Source organism: Pteronotus mesoamericanus, unplaced genomic scaffold, assembly GCF_021234165.1.
Source record: "Pteronotus mesoamericanus isolate MK-2021 breed Mesoamerican mustached bat unplaced genomic scaffold, CSHL_Meso_final scaffold_31, whole genome shotgun sequence".
Taxonomy (NCBI): Eukaryota; Metazoa; Chordata; class Mammalia; order Chiroptera; family Mormoopidae; genus Pteronotus; species Pteronotus mesoamericanus.
In genome coordinates this window covers 5693319-5712435 of record NW_026555312.1, presented here as the reverse complement: position 1 = coordinate 5712435, position 19117 = coordinate 5693319, and the positions used below count along the sequence as shown (strand labels likewise).

Below are 19117 nucleotides of genomic sequence, written 5' to 3'. Positions count from 1 at the left end.
GTGGCAAGCACACGCTGCAGTTAATCCCAGTGACAGGGGTGGAGATACAGAGGTGAGTCAGCTGAGGTCTGGCAGTTGCTATTACTGGGAAGAGAACAAAGCCATGAATGCACCAATCAGCCTCTCCCAGCTCACCTAACCCCCACCCATCAAGGCTGAGTACAGTGAAGACATTTGGGATACCCAGCAGTGCAACACTGCCAGCAGCATCTGTTTGCAGCTGATAGCACTGTGATTTCATGAGCTCAGAACCCCATCACTGACCACATTTCCCCATGGGGGTGGTGCCATGAGATGGAGGCAACATGGTTACAGAGGAGGCCTCTTCAGGGAGTACAGGGCATTTTCCAATGCCCCCACAGAGATCCAAGAAGCCAGAACAGTGCAAAAGAATCTAAAAAACATGTGCTTCAGGGCCATCTACTAGAAAACAAGAGAAGGACTTCTTATCAACCTACTAAATATAGAAGTGCCACTCTTTTTTTTTTTTTTTGAAAAAAGCATATTTTATTCTCAAAGATGCCTAGACAGAGAAGGAATCCATCAAACACCATGCATAACCACGGTAACAAGATAGCTCAGAAAGAAAAATTGTAAAATCTCTAGGAAGATAAACTTAAAGACATGGAAATATATGATTTAAGTGAAAGAGAATTCAAGACTGCAGTTCCAAAAAAACTCAACAAGATAACAAGAAAACAGACAGGCAATTTAATAAATTCAGAAATAAAACAAATGAACACAAGGAGTACTTTACCAAAGAGACTGAAACTTTAAAAAAAGAACCAAATAGAAATTCTGGAGCTAAAGATCTCAATAAAAGAGATTAAGAATGAGTTAGTGAGCTTAGGAATATACAGCTGACCAGATGGAGGAAAGAATTAGTGATGCTGAAGATAAAAATCTAGAAATGACATAGATAGAAGAAGAGAGAGACGAGAGAGAAAAATAATGAAAGAACTCTATGAGAACTAACTCCATCAGAAACAGCAATATAAGAATAATGGCTATAGCAGAAGGAGAAGAGAGGGAGAAGGGCACAGAGAACAAATAGCTGACGAGACCGTCCCAAACCTACGAAAAGAGCTGGAGGCTCAAATCCAGAAAGCAAGTAGAACACAAAATCATCTCAATCCAAAAAGGCCTTCTCCAAGGCACATTACCTCAAAAATGTCAAAAGTTAAGGACAAAAAAAGAATTCTCAAGGCAGCCAAGGAGAAAAGGACAGTAATCTAATAAAGGAAATCTCATTAGATTATCACTGGATTTTTAAGCAGAAACTCTACAAGCTAGGAGAGGAATCAAATATTTAAACCACTGAAAAAGAGAAATTATAAGCCAAGAATAATATATCCAGCAAGATCCTTTAGATATGAGGGAGAAATAAAGACTTTCCCAGACAGAGAGAAGCTGAGGGAATTTACCACCACAAGACCTATATTGTAGGAAATACTAAAGAGGGTTACTCTACCAAAACAAAGACAAAAGGACACAAAACTATGAGTAAGATAACTTACAGACAGACAGAAGCAGGAAATTACAACCCTTATTCAGAATAGGGCATTATACACTTAAACATAACATAAAGGTTAAAGGGGGTAAAAACATTTAAAAAAGAGAAGAAAATAGCTACTGCAATTTGGAAATGAACTCACAGCATAAATAGGGATAATTTATGACAAAAACATAAAAAGGGAGGGAGTAAACGTCTGAATTTGCAAAAGGGAAAGGAGATAAGATGCATTCAAAAGAAAAGTAACTATTGTAAGTGTAAAACTTTTTTTGCATAAACCTAATACCTAATTGTAACCACAAACAAAAAAAAATCTGGAACTGAGGCACGTAACATAAAAAAGAGGAAACAGAGGAAAAAATGATAGAATATCACCAAACAAAATTACAGACAGAAACACAAGGGAAAAGAAATAATGGAGACAGAGAGTTACCTGAAAACAAAAGATAAAATGACTATAGGAAATCCTCATACATCAATAATCACCATAAAAGTAAATGGACTGAACTAACCAATTAAAAGGCACAGAGTAAAAGATTGCATCAAAAAAAAAAACCCTACCATATGCAGGCTTCAGAAGACATATCTCAGCTGCAAGGACAAATACAGACTCAAAGTAAAAAGGTGAAAAATTATTCTCCAAGCAAATGGCATACAGAAAACAGATAGTAATGTAATATTAATGTAAACTGTAATTGAAGAATAAAATTTTTTAAAGAAAATAAAGAAAAGTAGATGTAGCCATACTTATACCTGACAAAATAGATTTCAAAATTTAAAAAGGAAACAAGAGACAAAAATGGACATTTTATAATGATAAAGGGGATAATACATTAAGAAGATCTATCACTTATCGACATATAAATATCAAATTAGGGAACACAAAAATACATAAAGCAATTACTAACGGAACTAAAGGGAGAAACTGACAAAAACACAACTATATTAAGGGACTTAAATATCCATTGACAGCTACAGATAAATCATCCAATCAGAAAATCAATAAGAAAATATTGGGTTTAAATGATACATTAGACCAAATGGACATAACTGACATTTACAAAGCTTTTCATCCCAGAATATCAGATTATACATTCTTCTCTAGTACACATGGACATTCTCAAGGAACAGACAGTATGTTGGGAAAAAAACTAACCTGAACAAATTTAAGAAGATTAAAAACATATCACATATTCTGTGACCACAATTCTTTAAAATTGAAAATCAATTGCAAAAAGAAACAGGAAAAACCACCAATATGTGGCAATGAAAAAAAATGCTGATAAGAAAACATGGTACTAGGTCAAACAAGAAATATAAAGAAGAGATCAAAAGATACATAGAGACAAATGAGAATGACAATATCATAACATATCAGAACTTTTGCAATGCAGCAAACGTGGTAATAAGAGGAAAGTTTATATCATTACAGGCCTATCTCAAGAAACAAGAAAAATCCTAAATAAAAAACCTAACAAGACATCTTAAAAAACTAAAAAAACAACAAATGCAGCCCAAATCAGCAGAAACAAAATATTTTAGAGCAGAATTAATTAAATGAAATAGAGAACAAACACAATACAAAAAATTAATGCAACAGATAGCTAGTTCTTTGAAAAGATTAGTAAAACTGACAAACCTCTGGCTAGACTCACTAAAGAAAAAAGACTTAAACAAAATCAGAAATGAAAGAGAAGTTACGATAGACACTACAGAAATACAAAGGATCATATGTGAATGCTACAGAAGACTATATGCCACCTAATTCAATAACCTAGAAGAAATGGACAAGTTCTTAGAAACATATAACCTTCCTAGACTGAATCACAAAGAACTAGAACATTTAAATAGACCAACCAACAGTAAGAAAATTGAAACAGCCCTGGCTGGTGTGGCTCAGTGGAATGAGTGCTGGTCTGCAGACCAAATGGTTGCGAGTCCGATTCCCAGTCAGGGCACATGTCTAGGTTGCGGGCCAAGCCCCTAGTTGGGAGTATGAGAGAGGTAACCAATGTTGTTTCTCTTGTACATCGTTTCTCTTCCTCTCTTTCTAAAAATAAATAAGTAAAAATTTTAAAGTAAAAAAAAAGAAAATTGAAACAATCATCAAAAATATCCCCAAAAGTAAAAGCCCAGGACCAGATGGCTTCACTAGTAAATTCTACCAGACAGTCAAGATTAAATATGTATCCTTCTCAAACTCTTTCAAAAAATTCAAGAGACAATACCTACTAACACATTTTATGAGGCAAACATTACCCTGAACCCAATATTGGCAAGGATAACACACAGAAAACTACACACCAATATCTCTTATGAATACAGATGCAAAAATCCTAAACAAAATACTAGCAAATCAAATATAACAATTCATTAAAAAGATTATCACAATCAAGTTGGATTCATTCCAGGGGCACAGGATAGTTCAATATGTGCAAATCAATCAGTGAGATATACTACATTAACAAAATAAAAGATAAAATCATATGATCATATCAATAGATGCAGAAAAAGCATTTGACAAGATACAGCATCCATTTATAATTAAAATACTTGATAAAATGGTTATAGAAGAACAGTACCTCAACATAATAAAGGCCATATATGACAAACTCTCAGCTAATATCCTAAGCAATGGTGAAAAATGGAAAACTTTTCCTCTACTAAGATCAGGAACAAAACAAGAATGCTCACTCTCACCCCTATTATTTAACATAGTCCTGAAAATCCTAACCAGAGCAATCAGGCAAGCGAAAGAAATAATATGCATCCAAATTGGGAATCAACAAGTAAAATTATCACTTTTTCCAGGTGACATGATTCTTCATAGAGAAAACCCTAAAGACTCCATCAAAAAACTATTAAAAACAATAAACAAATACAATAAAGTGGCAGGATACAAAATAAATGTACAAAAATCTACTGCATTCCTATATACTAACAATAAAATTTCAGAAAGGGAAATGAAAAAAAATTTTTTTTGCAATTGCAACAAAAAATAAAATACCTAGGAATAAACTTAACAAAGGATGTGGGGATCTATATATTGAAAATTCAAGGCATTATTAAAAGAAAGTGAAGAAGGTACAAAGAAATGGAAAGGTATTTTGTGTTCATGGACTGTAAGAATCAACATAGCTAAAATGGTCATACTACCAAAGCAATATACAGATTTAATGCAATCCCCATCAAAATCATAATGGCATTTTTAAAAGAAATAGAAAAAAAATCCTCAGATTTGTATGGAACCACAAAATATCCTGAACAGCCAAAGTAATCCTAAAAAATAGAACAAAGCCGGAGGAATCACTCTCTCTGACTTCAAATTATACTGTAACAACAGTAATCAAAACAGCTTGGTACTGGTACAAAACAGACACGGAACAATGGAACAGAATTGAGACCCCACAGGTGTATGGGCAAACAATTTTTGACAAAGGATGCTAAAACATACAGAGCAGGAAAGAAAGCTTCTTCAATAAATAGTGCTGGGAGAATTGGAAAGCCACATGGCAAAAGAATAAACCTAGACTGCTATTTGTCACCATATATAAAAATTAACTCAAAATGGATCAAAGAGCTAAATACAAGACCTGAAACAATAAATTACATAGAAGAAAACAGGTACTAAACTTATGAAATTTGATCTTAAGAGAGGATTTTATGAATTTGACCTCAAAGGCAAGGAAAGTAAAAGCAAAAATAAATGAATGGGACTATATCAATCTAAGAAGCTTCAGCACAGCAAAAGAAACCATCAACAAAACGAAAAGGTAATCAACCAAATGGGAGAAGATATTTGCAAACAACACTTCCAATTAAGGGTTATCCAAAATATATAAAGAACTGATACAACACAACAACAACAAAAAATCCATTTAAAAACTGGGCAGAGGACCTGAACAGACACTTCTCCCAAAAAGACGCACAAATGGTCAACAGATACATGAAAAGATGTTCAACTTCACTAGCTATTAGGATAATGCAATCAAAACTACAATGAGGTACCACCTCACACCTATTAGAATAGCTGTTAACAAGACAAGTAATAACAAGTGACGAAGAGGCTGTGGAGAAAAAGGAACCCTCATATTTACTGCTGGTGAGAATGTAAAGTGGTACAGCCACTATGGAAAACTGGATTGAGGTTTCTCAAAAAATTAAGAATAGAGTTACCATATCCACTGAGCCACACCAGACAGAGCGGAACATATGTTTCTTTACTTGTTTACTGGTAGTCTCCCCACTAAAATCTAAGTTCTGTTTAGATAGGTTCTCGGTAATTTTTATTTTTTTCTATAATCCCAGTGCTTGACTATATGAGTAGATACTCATTAAATTATAAAGTAATCGAATGACTAAATAAATAATATACATCCCTGGCTGGGGTGGCTCAGCGGATTGAGTGCCAGACTGAGAACCAAAGGGTCGCCGGTTCAATTCCCAGTCAGGGCACACGCTTGGGTTGTGGGCCAGGTCCCCAGAAGGGGGCATGCGAGAGGCAACCACACATTAATGTTTCTCTCCTTTTCTTTCTCCCTCCTTTCCCGTCTCTGTAAAAGAATAAATAAGTAAAACCTTTTAAAAAATAAATAAATGATATACAATAAACACAATTGTAATTTTAAAGGCTAGATGAAAACAAATTTTATCAGGCTTTATAGAAGATTGTCTCATTATATCACAATTTTATATGTATAATTTTGTTTTACTCACAATATTATATTTATATAGTTTTTTACTTATGAATAGTAAATTAAGCTCTTTTTTAATGTAAGGAAGGAATATGAAGAAATAAAAAAGAAACTCCAACAGTTTTTGTCTTGGATCCATTCTGAAAATACTTTTTAAATTGTTTAGGCCACCAAACCTATTTTAATGTGTTTTAAAAGGAGGCAAATAAGCACTTAAAAAAAAAGGTAACATACCTAGAAGGGATTTTTTTTTAACTTTTTTAGAGAGAGGAAGGGAGGGAGAAGGAAAGGGAGAGAAGCATCAATGTGTGGTCGCCTCTCCCATGCCCCACCCCCCAGGGACCTGGCCCACAACCCAGACACGTGCCCTGACTGGGAATCGAACCAGCAGCCCTTTGGTTCACAGGCCGGTGCTCAGTCCACTGAGCCACACCAGCCAGGGCTAAAAGAGATTCTTTATTTCCATATGCAAACTATAGATTAAATGCTTATACACAATGTTGAGTGTAGTAGGAATAAAGTTGTCCATACAGTCTGATATGCTCAAAGAATAATGGGAGCAGACAAACTATGTGAATGAGATATTCTGAGCCACTATGGAAGTTTACAACCAAAACAAAGGTTGCTTTAATTTTTACTAGAATGGTTTGCAGGAAGTCTAGAAACAAACTTATTTTCAAGCACCAAAAACATTTTTCAATATTCTAGATTTAAAAATACTTTCCTAACATTAGGAAGAATCAGTTCTTTAATCAAACATAGAGACTATATTTAATCAAAGATGTAGGCTATCATAACAAAAGTTACTTTTCAAAGCTAAATTTTCAACTCTACTTGTCTGTTGTAAAAGCACTCCAAACTTAACAGTGAATTTTTTTTATACTTTCAAAATTTGTGTACATCATCTAATGGCATGCTTCATTTAAATACATGGATTTTCTACAAGTAATAAAACGATACTCAATAGAAAAAAATTGTTATAACTCCTAATGTATGAAATACATACCTGAGTTAAACCAGCACCTGTTTGCATAGAAGACTTTTTTAATAGTCTCACTTCTTTGTTTATGTATCTCAGCATTCCACTAAGAGTACTGAAGTCATTATTCTCAGAGCTGTCATCTTCTAGGTCGTATGTGAGAGGTTTAAATGAGTCTGACTGGGTGTAAGTCAGTTCCTTTTGGCTTTCTTCTAATGCTGAAGGTTGTTCTAATTGCATTTTTTTTAAGTCCTGTAGTAATTCTTCAGAAAGATCTTCATCACCACGAGTTTTAAAACTAAGGTCACTGGCACTAATAGAGCGACGTAGTTTTCTAGACTTGAAAAACGCTGTGTGAGCATATTTAGCAAATTTTGGATCTTGAATGCCAGGAATAATTGCTATTGGAGGTGAAAATGGAGCTGGTAGAAATTTGATGTCGTCTGCCTTTTCGTGTCCAGAAATTCTGGCTTGTAATCTGGTTAATTCTGATTCCTGTAGAAAAATTAGTACACAAGTCCTCAATACACTTTAAGTGAATTACTTAGAAAATCACAGACTTCTCATTTGTCTAAGTCAACCTCGATCCCAGTATATAGGAATTCCTTTCAAAACAACTCATCAGGGTTTTCCCAGCTCTGTTTCAACTCTTCATTTTGGACAGTTACATAATTTCACTTGAAATATGTCTGAACCATACTAAGGAATTCCATGAAAACTAGATTTCCCTTAAAGATTTTTTTTCTTCTTCATGTCAATGGTTACTATCATTTTCTAGTCAATACTAAAATCTTACCTCTAAAAATTTCTCTACAAAAGTGTAAAGATACACTTTTGTTCATCTAATGTATACACACACAGACATACACACACGCACGCACACACACACAAAACCCAACTCCCTTCAGAATTTCTATTAGGATGTAAGTGTATATTAGCTACTACTCTGCTTTATATGTCCTTACTACAAGGAAGCTTTATTATGCTAGACATATTTCAAAGAAAAACCTCGAAGAAAGTGAATAATAATATTAAATCAATCCTTATTAAATAAACTCATTTCTATTATTTTTTATGGCCTTCATTTGGGTCTTCTGACCCAATGTGGGAATCCTAAAAATGAGAACTGCCTACACTGAAAAATCATACTGCCTAAGAAAGTGAAGACATTTTAATTTTAAAAATCAAATAATATGTGTAGTAGTCTCCTGTTCAAATATACTCTCCTTTTCTTATGAGTATCCATAAGAGATAAATTTCTAAATCACCTACTTTTAATCTGATACTTTCTATTTTTCTCAAAACACTTTATAACTGTCATAATCACAGTGTACATTACAATATGAAAGTTTATCATATATTTCAATTCTTTAATGTCTTTATACTACTTTATCTAGATTAACTTTGTAAGTGGCTTGAGTGCCATTTTTTTGTAGTAAGTCTTGTATTCACATTCTTATTATTATAATTAATAAAGTAGCTATAGAGTTATGTGGGAATTTTTTTTTAATCTTCATCAGAGGACATGTTCACTGATTTTAGAGAGAGGAGAAAGGAAGGCGAGAGAGAGGGACATTTAAAGAAGAATGAATACCAGTTATTCTTACAAACTTCCAAAAAGCAGAAGAGAAGGGGACTTTTTCAAATCCATTTTACAAGGCCAGAATTACACTGACACCAAAACCAGACAATCATACTACCAGAAAAGAAAACTACTGGTGAACATAGATGAAAAATTCTTTTTAAAATATTAGCAATCAATTTCAACAATACACTAAAAGAATCATATATCATGATCAAGTGGGATTAATTCCAAGGATGTAAAGTTGGTCCAACATCTGCAAAACAATCAATGTGGTACACACCACATTAACAAAATGAAGGATAAAAATCACATAAACATTTCACTCGATAAAGAAAGAGCATTTGACAAGATTCAATATCCATTTATGATAAAAACTCTCAACAAGTGGGTACAGTAATATCTCAACATAATAAGGGCCATATATGACAAGTCAACAGTTAACATCATTCTCAACAGTGAAGAGCTGAAAGCTTTTCCTCTAAGATCAGGAACAACCATAAGCATGTTGACCTTGCAACTTTTATTCAACATAGTATTTGAAGTCCTAGTCAGAAAAATTAAACTAGAGGAAGAAACAAAAGTATTCACATAGAAAAGAAAGAAGTAAAACGGTCTCTGCTTTCAAATGATATGGAATAGAAATGATATAGAAAACTGTAAAGAACCAAACAAAAAACTTTTAGAACTAATAAATACAGTAAAGTTGCAGGAATACAAAATCAATATATAAATGTCAGTTGCAGTTCTATACATTAATAATAAACTATAAGAAGAAGAAATTATGAAAACAATCCCATCTATAATTACTTCAAAAAGAATAAGATATCTATGAATAAATTAAACCAAGGAGGAGAAAGAACTGTACAATGGAAACTATAAGACAGTGATGAAAGTAATGAAGACACAAATAAATGGAAACATAGTATGTGGTCATAAATATGAAGAAATTACATTGTAAAAATGTTCATACTACTTACAGCAGTCTACAGATTCAATTCAACCTCTATCAAAATTCCAATGGCATTTTCCACAGAAATAAAACCAACAACCCTAAAATTTATATGGAAGCACAAAGTACCCAAAAAATTTAAGCAATGTAGAGAAAAAACAAAGAAGAAGGCATCCCACGTCCTGATTTCAAACTATATTACAGTCAAGGAACATACAGCAAGGACTCATGGACAAAACCAAAGGGGAAGAGCTGAGGGAGGGAAGGAGGGAGGGGGCAAGGGAAAGTCGTGGGGGGGAGGCAGAGACAAATGTATTTGAAAAAATAAATTAAAATAAAATTTAAAAAAAACACAAAAAACAGCATAACATTGACATAGAAATAAACACACAGATCAATGGAACAGAATAGTTAACCCAGGAATAAACCTATGCATATGTAACCAATAATGACAAAAGAGCCAAGAATAAACAGTGGGGAAAGGATAGTCTCTTCAATATATAATCTTGGGACAACTGGACAGCCACATATAAAAGAATGAAACTTGACCACTACCTTACACTACACACAAAAATCAACTCAATATAGGCTAAAGATTTTAATATAGGACCTGATACCATTAAACTCCTAGAAGAAAACAAGCAGCTAGAAGAGGGCAAGCTGCTTGACATTGGGCTTGACAATGATTTTGGATTTGACACCAAAAGCAAAGGCAACAAAAGCAAAAATAAACAAATGGGAATATATCAAACTCGAAAAGCTTCTGTACAAAACAAAACCCATTAATAAAATGAAAAGGCAAACTGTGTTCGTCAGGTAGCTCAACTGGTTAGAGTATCATCCCAATCAATACACCAAGGTTGTAAATTCAATTCCTGGTTAGGGCACATACAAAAATTAACCAATGAATATAAGTAAGTGGAACAACAAATAGATGTTTTTCTCTCTCTCTTCCTTCCTCTCTCTAAAATAAGTAACTTTAAAAATGTTAAAAACCAACCGCTGTTCATTAAAAAATAAATTTTAAAATGAACAAGTAAACTACAGAATGGGAGAAAATATTTGTAAGTCATATAACTGATAAGTGATTGCTTACCAAAATACATAAAAGACTTACACAACTCTTCAGCAAAAATCAAACAATCCCATTTAAAAACAGGTAGAGGAACTCAATAGATACGTAGATACACATTTTTCCACAGACATACAAATAGCCAACTGGAACACAGAAAGGTGTTCAAGGAAATGAAAATCAAAACTATACTGGGATAGGCAATTCTGGGCTGGAGGTGCAGGAGTGTGGACAACTAGGTGGCCTGAGTGCCAGATGCGGAGCCTGGTGGGCTGTGGGAGGGGTGAGCAGGGGCAGATGACTAAAGAAGAGGTGCTCAGAACAAGTTGCCACTTCAACTTAAGAAAGATTGCTTTGGAGGGAGTAAATGTAATTTACAAGCGTAATGTTGAAAAAGTATTAATAAAGCTTAGAAAACCTAGAGAAACAGCTACAATTTAGTCCTCAGGAAAAATTCTTTGCACTGGAAGAAGAAGTGAAGCAGCAGCTGAATCTGATCACAGATATTTAGCACATAGGCTGCAAAAACTAGGTTTTCAGGTAATATTTATAGATTTTTAAGTTCTTATGTGGTATCTCATTGTGGTTTTAATTTACATTTTTCTGATTATTAGTGACATTGAGCATTTTCTCATATGTCTATTGGCCATCTGTATGTCCTTTTTGGATAAGTATCTATTCAGGTCCTTTGCCCACTTTTTAATTGGGTTGCTTGTTTTTTTGGTGTTGAGTTATGTAAGTTCTTTATAAATTTTGAATACTAACATTATCAGATATATTGGTGAATATGTTCTCCTATTCTGTAGGTTGTCTTTTTATTTTGTTGAAGATTTCCTTTGCTGTGCAAAACCTTTTTATAGTTGGTATATATATAGACATGATACTGTACATAAAGAACAAAATATATAAAAAATATATATATAGTTGGTATACACACACACCCCCCCCAACTATATCTATAATTTGATACGGGCCCATTTTTTAATTTTTTTCTTTTGTTTACCTTTCCTGGGGAACTATATCCAATAAAATATTGGTATGAGCAATGTCTGAGATTTTGCTGCCTATATTTTCTTCTATGATTTTTATGGTTTGGGGGTCTAACATTTAGGTCTGATACATTTTGATTTTATTCTTGTGTGTGGTGTAACAAGGTGGTCTTTTTTTATATTTCTGCACGTATCTGTCCAATATTCCCAACAACATCTACTGAATAAACTATCTTGGCCCACTGTATGTGCTTGCTTCCTCTGTCAAATATTAATTGACTATAAAGGTGTGGGTTTATCTCTGGACTCTCTATTCCGTTCCGTTGATCTATGTATCTGTTTTATGCCAGTGTCATATTGTGATTACTGTGGCCTTATAGTATAATTTGACATTAGGTAGCATGACTCCTCCAACTTTGTTGTTCTTTCTCAGGATTGCTGTTGCTATGTGGGGCCCTTTGTGGTTCCATATAAGTTTCTGAAATATCTGTTCTACTTCTGTGAAATATGTCATTGAAATTTTGATAGAAATGGCACTGAATCTATAAGATTGCTTTGGGTAGTATGGATATTTTAATGATGTTAATTCTTCCTATCCATGAACATGGTGTGCACTTCCGTTTGTTTGTATCTTCTTCAATTTCTTTCTTCAGTGTTTTGTAATTTTGTGAATACAAGTCTTTCACATCCCTGGTTAGGTTTATTTGTAGGTATTTTATTCTTTTAGAAATGCAACTGATTTCTGGATATTAATTTTGTATCCTCCTTCTTGGCTGAATTCATTTATCAGTTCTAGTAGTTTCTTGGTAAAATCTTTGGTGTTCTTTATGTACATTATCATGTCATCTGCAAATAAAGACTGTTTTACTTCTTCCCAGTTTGGATGCCTCTTATTTCTTCTTCTTGTCTGATTGCTGTGACTAGGACTTCCTGTTGAATAAGAGAGATGAAAGCAGACTTTCCTGTCTTGTTCCCTATCTTAAGAGGAACATTTTTAGTTTTTGCCCATTGAGTATGATGCTGGCAGTGGGTTTGTCCTATATGGCCTTTCTTATGTTCATGTATGTTACCTCTAATTGCACTTTGTTGAGAGTTTTTATCATAAATGGGTGCTGGATTTTATCAAATGCTTTTTCTGCACCTATTGACATGATCATGTGGTTTTTATCCTTCATTTTGTTTATGTGGCCTATCACATTTATTGATTTGTGAATGTTGTACCAATCTTGAATTCCTGGAATAAATCCCAATTGATCATAGTGTATGATCTTTTTGGTGCATTGTTGTATTCAGTTTGCTTATATTTTGCTGAGGATTTTAACATCTATATTCATAACGGATAATGGTCTATGATTTTCTTTTTTTGTAGTGTTTTTTTTTTTTTTTACATGGTTTTGGAATTAGGATCATTCTGGATTCATATAGTGAGCTTGGAAGCCTTCTCTCCTCTCGAATTTTCTGAAATAGTTTGATTAGTAGACGTGCTAGTTTTTCTTGCAATGTTAGGTAAAATTCATCTGTGAAGCCATCCAGTCCAGGCCTTTTTTTTGTTGTTGTTGTCGTTGTTTTTGTTGGGAATATTTTTATTACTACTTCAATTTCACTAGGTGTAATCTGTCTATCCAGATTCTCTGATTCTTCCTGATTTAGTTTTGGAAGATTGTATGTTTCTAGGAATTTATGCATTTGGTCCAGTTTGACCAGTTTGTTGGCATGCAGTTGTTCATAATATTTTCTTACAATCCTTTGTATTTCCTTGGTGTCTGTTATTTCTCCTCTTTCATTTCTGACTGTATTTATTTGTGTCCTCTTTTTTTTCTTGATGAGTTTGATTAAAGGTTTGTCAATCTTGTTATCTTTCAAAGAACCAGCTCTTGGATTCATTGATCCTTTGTATCAGTTTTTTAGACTTTAATTTCCTTTATTTTTGTTCTGATCTTCCTTTCTACTACTCACTTTGGGCTTTGTTATTCTTTTTCAAGTTCCTTTAAGGGTAAATTTAGAAAGTTTTTAAAAGTTTTTTCTTGGTTTTTGTTTGTTTGTTTGTTTGTTTGCTATTGACCTGTAAAGCTATAAATTTCCCTTATAAATGCTTTACCTGTGTTGCACAGATTTTGGATTGTTCTGTCCTCATTTTCACTTGTTTCAAGGTATCTCTTGATTTCTTCCTTGATCTCATTGTTGACCCATTCATTGTGTAATAACATGCTCCACATCTTTGCATGTTTTTCAGTGTTCTTCTTGTGACTGATTTTTAGCTTCATAGCACTGTGGTCAGAGAAGGTGCTTGATATGATTTCAATCATATTAAATATATTGAGATTTGTTTTGTGTCCTAACATGTGGTCTATCCTAGAAAATGTTCCATGTGCACTTTAAAAGTACGTATATTCTGTTGCTTTGGGGTGACATGCTCTGAAGATATCAATGAAATATATTTGATCTAATTTAAGGCCGCTGTCTCCTTGTTGATTTTCTGCCTGGAAGATCTGTTTAGGTCAATGGGATGCTTAAATCCCCAACTATGACTGTATTTCTGTCAATCTCTCCCTTTATGTCCATCAGGATTTGCTTCACATATTTAGGTGCTCCTATGTTGGGTGCATAAATGTTTACTAGGGTTATAGCCTCTTGTTGGATTGTTCCCTTTGTCATTATGTAGTGTCCTTCTTCATCTCTTACTATAGCCTTGGTTTTGAAGTCTATTTTGTCAGATATAAGTACTGCTACATCAGCTTTTTTTTCTTTTCTCTTTGCATGAAATATCTTTTTCCCTCTTTTTACCTTTTAGTCTGTATATATCTTTCGATCTGAGATGGGTCTCTTGGAGGAAGCATATATATGGGTCTTCTTTTTGTATCCATTCAGCTACTATATATCTTTTGATTGGAGTATTTAAGCCATTTACATTAAGGTGACTGTTGAGAGATACATATTTAGTGCCATCTTATTGTTAGGCTCCTCCCCCTCGCCCTCTTCCTTTTTCTTAAAGCAAGCCCTTTAACATTTGTTGCAGTACTGGTTTGGTGTTAACAAACTCCTTTAGCTTTTTCTTGTCTCAGAATCTCCTTATTTCTCCTTTGATTTTAAATGATAGCCTTGCTGGGTAAAGTAGCCTTGGCTGTAGGTCCTTGCTTTTCACTACCTTGAATATTTCATGTCACTCCCTTCTAGCCTTAAATGTTTCTGTTGAGAAATCAGAGACAGTTTAATTGGTGCTCCCTTGAATGTAATTACCTCCTTTTCTCTTGTAGCTTTTAGGATTCTCTCCTTGTCTTTAAGCCCTGTCATTTTTCCATTTTTTGCCATTTATAATGCATACTTTTTTTGCCCAAATTTTTGAGGGAAAAATGAGGACGCAATTATACATGGGTATAATGATTACATATCATGGGAATAATAATCCCAGGTATAATGCACACCAAAACATGTGTGCACATTATACAGAGCATAATACAATAATTATGATGCGCCTCAGTGTAGTCCTCTTTGGGTCCAACTTATTTGGGACTCTCTGCTTCCTGGACTTGGGTGTCTTTTTCCTTCACCAGATTAGGGAAGTTTTCAGTCATTATTCCTTCAAATAGGTTCTCGATCCCTTGCTCACTCTTCTCCTTCAGATATTTCCATGATATGGACATTGTTATGCTTCATGTTGTCCAAAATGTTCCTTAAGCTTTCATTTTTAAAAATTCGTTTTTCTTTTTGCTGATTGGCCTGTTTTTTTCTACCTTCTCTTCCAAATCACTGATTCAATCCTCTGCTTCATTTAACCTACTGTTTATTCTTTCCAGTGTATTATTTATTTCAGGAATTGCATTCTTTATTTTTGACTGGTCATTTTTTATGGTTTCTATGTATTTTTTCATGTTGTTGAGTATCCTTAAAATCATTACTCTAAACTCTCTATCTGATAAATTGCTTGCCTCCATTTCATCCAGTTCTGAAGAATTCTCTTGTTCTTTCATCTGGGGTCTGTTTCTTTATCTTCCCATTTTGGCTGCTTTGTATTTTCCACCATAGTTGTTAAACTAATTGGTGGTGTATCCTCAGGCTGTAATCAGCAACCCAGTTTAAGCTCCAGAGGATAGGGGAGAATAATTCCTGAAGGTTGGGGTTTGCTTCCCTTCAGGCTGATGTCATTTAGAGGGGAGTGCTCTCTCTGTCTAAAAAAGACGGCTTCTGCACTATGGGGAATGACTCAGTACAGGGATCCTGGTGATTGTTCCTGCAGTTCTCTTCCCAGAGCCACCAACTCCAGGCTCTCCTCAAGTGTTTCTAGTCCACTCTGCCTTCCCTCTGCCTAAACCCAGGGTTAAGTGGCTGCAAACAAAATTTTGTGTGTTGGCCCTTTAGGAGGCTCGCTCTATCTCCAGTTGTCTCTCCCTGCAAATAGAAACGCTGCTGCTTTTCATAGCTGGATGTTATCTGGGTTCCTTTCAGGCTCTGGTGCTGCAGGCTGGGGAGCCCAGATTGGGGTTTAGACCCCACACTACTCATGGGGAACTCCTAGCCACTTAAATATCCCTCTGGAACTCCAGGTGCCACCCATGGGAGCCCTGTTAGCCTTCTCCCACCACCTCTGCACTCTCTACCAGTCTCTTTGCAGTTAAGTGGTTTCTTTCATCTCTCCGTGGTTATAAGGCTTCACTCCAGCTAGTGTTTAGTTGGTTATTGATGATGATTTCTCTACAATTTAATTTTAATTCCAGACTGGTTCTAGAGGAGGTTAGTGTAGCTTCCACTTACTCTTCCACTATCTTGGGTCCTCCAAGTAATCTTTTTTAGACCCTTGGAAGGCATCATCGCCATCAAGAGAATACACAGTCTTGTTAACTATCCTGTAATGCCATCATAGAAATTTCCCTGCCTTGCTTTCTCTCACATTCATGTAATCTTCCTTACTTTCCCTCCTTAATTCCACATGTATCAAAGAAACCACAAAGTGTCATTCTGAGAAGCATTTTTCTCAGTCTGTGGACATTTTGCTTCCAGTCATGTCCGCTGTTTAGCTCAAATAAACCTCATAAAAATTTTCTACAGGTTTGGATGTTCTTACATTGACATATGCTTTATACACTTTTATATATTTACTTACTTTAATGAGTAATGCTTCATTTGTAGCTTCAATTACTTCATTCCTGTCTTGGACTTGTTGATGCAAACTGCTTACAGTGTCCTGAGCTTCTTCTAATTCTAATTTTGCCTTCTCTAACTGTTCATTTAGTTGCTGAACAGAAGTCTTTTGAGAATCAGCAGAAATCTTCCACTTTGCATGGTTCTCTTGATGTGATAGCACCTAGATAGCCCCATAATTTAAATGGAAAAGAAAAAGAAAACATAGTGGCGTTGGTCTGAACAACTGTCGACTACTTTTAACTTCTACTTAAATGAAAGTAAATTGTTTTTAAGTACAAACATCTGATTTCTCAACAAATAACATGCTAGAGAAAAACAGGGAGAGGAGTAAGTTATAGTCTTAAATTTACTTAAGAACAGTTAGCCAGCCCTGGCTGGTGTGGCTCAGTGGACTGAGTGATGACCTGTGGACAGAAAGATCGCTGGTTCAATTCCTGTGTCAGGGCACATGCCTGGGTTGCAGGCCAGGTCCCCAACTGGGGGTGTGTGAGAGGCAACTGATTGATATTTCTCTCGCATATTTATGTTTCTCACCTTCTTTTTCTCCCTCCTTTCCCCTCTTTATAAACAAATAATCTTAAAAGAAAAGAACACTTAACCAAATTCAGTGGACCATCTTTGGATCCTGAGTGGAACAAATCAACCATAAAGACATTTTTGTAACAATTGAGGAAATGTGAACAATAACTGGATAGTTGAGGACATTAAGGAATTACTATCTATTTTTAGGTGTGATAATATTGTGGTTATATATTTTTAAAAAGAATCCTTATCTTTTATTCATTAGATTCCACCTATAAATGAGGTCATATGGTATTTGTCTTTATCTGACTGGCTTATTTCACCTGGCATAATAATCTCCAGGCCCATCCATGCTGTTGCAAAAGTTAAGATTTCCTTCTTTTTTTTTTTATGGCCAAGTATTATTTCACTGTGTAAATATATCACATCTTTTTTTATCCACTCATCTCCTGATGGTACTTATAGCTGTGCATGTATTCTTTCGAATTAATGTTTCAGGTTTCCTTGGATATATTTCAAGAAGTGGGATCACTGGGTCAAAAGGCAGTTCTATTTTTAAGGAAAATCCGTATTATTTTCTAGTGGCTACACCAGCCTGCATTCCAACCAACAGTGCACAAGGGTTCCTTTTTCTTCACACCCTTGCCAGAACTTGTTTCGTGGATTTATTGAGGATAGCCATTCTGACAGGTGTGAGGTGATATCTCATTGTTATAACCCTTATCTTTTAGAGACAGTTATCAAAATGTTTACTGATGAACAATGATATATGGGACTTGTTTCAAATAATATGTGATATGTGGAGGGGGAAAGGGAAATGAGTAAGGTTAAAGGTATAGTGACCACCATACTTCCCAGTTTGCCTATGACTGTCTGGGTTTTATGCCTAGGTATCCTCATTAGTTAGTTACAGCATCCCCTTTCATTCTCAAAAGTCCCTTTTCAGATAAAAGAAATGGTCAACATACTTATGCAAAAGAACCTGAAATTTACTTACAAAATACTGTGTATTATTCTTACATGTTTAAACTTTAGTCACCTTCAGAGTACTCTCCATTTGATGCAATACACCTATCAACATTTTTTCCACAGCTCCAAACAGTTTTTGAACTCGTTGATTTTGATGCCTTTTAGTGCTTCTGCCATTTTTTGTTTCACCTGTTCCACATCAGCAAAACACTTCCCTTTGAGGACTTTTTTTCATCCAGGGAAACAAAAAGGCCCCTGGGGAGAGATCGGGTGAATAGGGAGGGTGGGGCACAGGGTTCATGCAGTCTTTGGTCAAAAACTGCTGAATACTCAGTGTGGTGTGGGCAAGTGCGCTCATAAATCAATCATCATGAAATCGGCAAATGTGTTTAAAGAGTCTTCAATAAAAATTCACTGAAGTCATCTCAACAGAAACACTCCAAGCCAGAAGGGAATGGCAACAAATATTCCAAGCCATGAAAAGCAAGGGCCTACAGCCAAGGCTGCTCTACCCAGCTAGGCTCTCCATTAAAATAGAAGGAGAAATACGGAGTTTCCCAGACAAAAGAAAGCTAAAAGAATACATCTCTACCAAACCAGCACTCCAAGATATGCTAAGGGGACTGGTTTAAGCAGATGAAGGAAAAGAATGAGACGGAGAGGAACACAAGTACAAAGAGAAAAGATGAGTAAGTTTCTATCAGTA

General features: G+C 35.0%; 1 protein-coding gene across 1 annotated transcript in view; it reads right to left on the bottom strand.

Annotated features, from left to right (window-relative positions):
* Nucleotides 1–256: 256 nt before the first annotated feature.
* The window catches only part of CCDC18 (coiled-coil domain containing 18), a 100371-nt gene continuing 81510 nt past the window's right edge, over nt 257–19117 (bottom strand). Inside the window, exons 26-28 of the mRNA XM_054592183.1 lie at nt 16880–17080; nt 7214–7681; nt 257–394 (exon numbers count right to left, since the gene is read on the bottom strand). Coding sequence (XP_054448158.1) covers nt 257–394; nt 7214–7681; nt 16880–17080 — 807 coding nt within the window. The remainder of the gene's footprint in view (nt 395–7213; nt 7682–16879; nt 17081–19117) is intronic.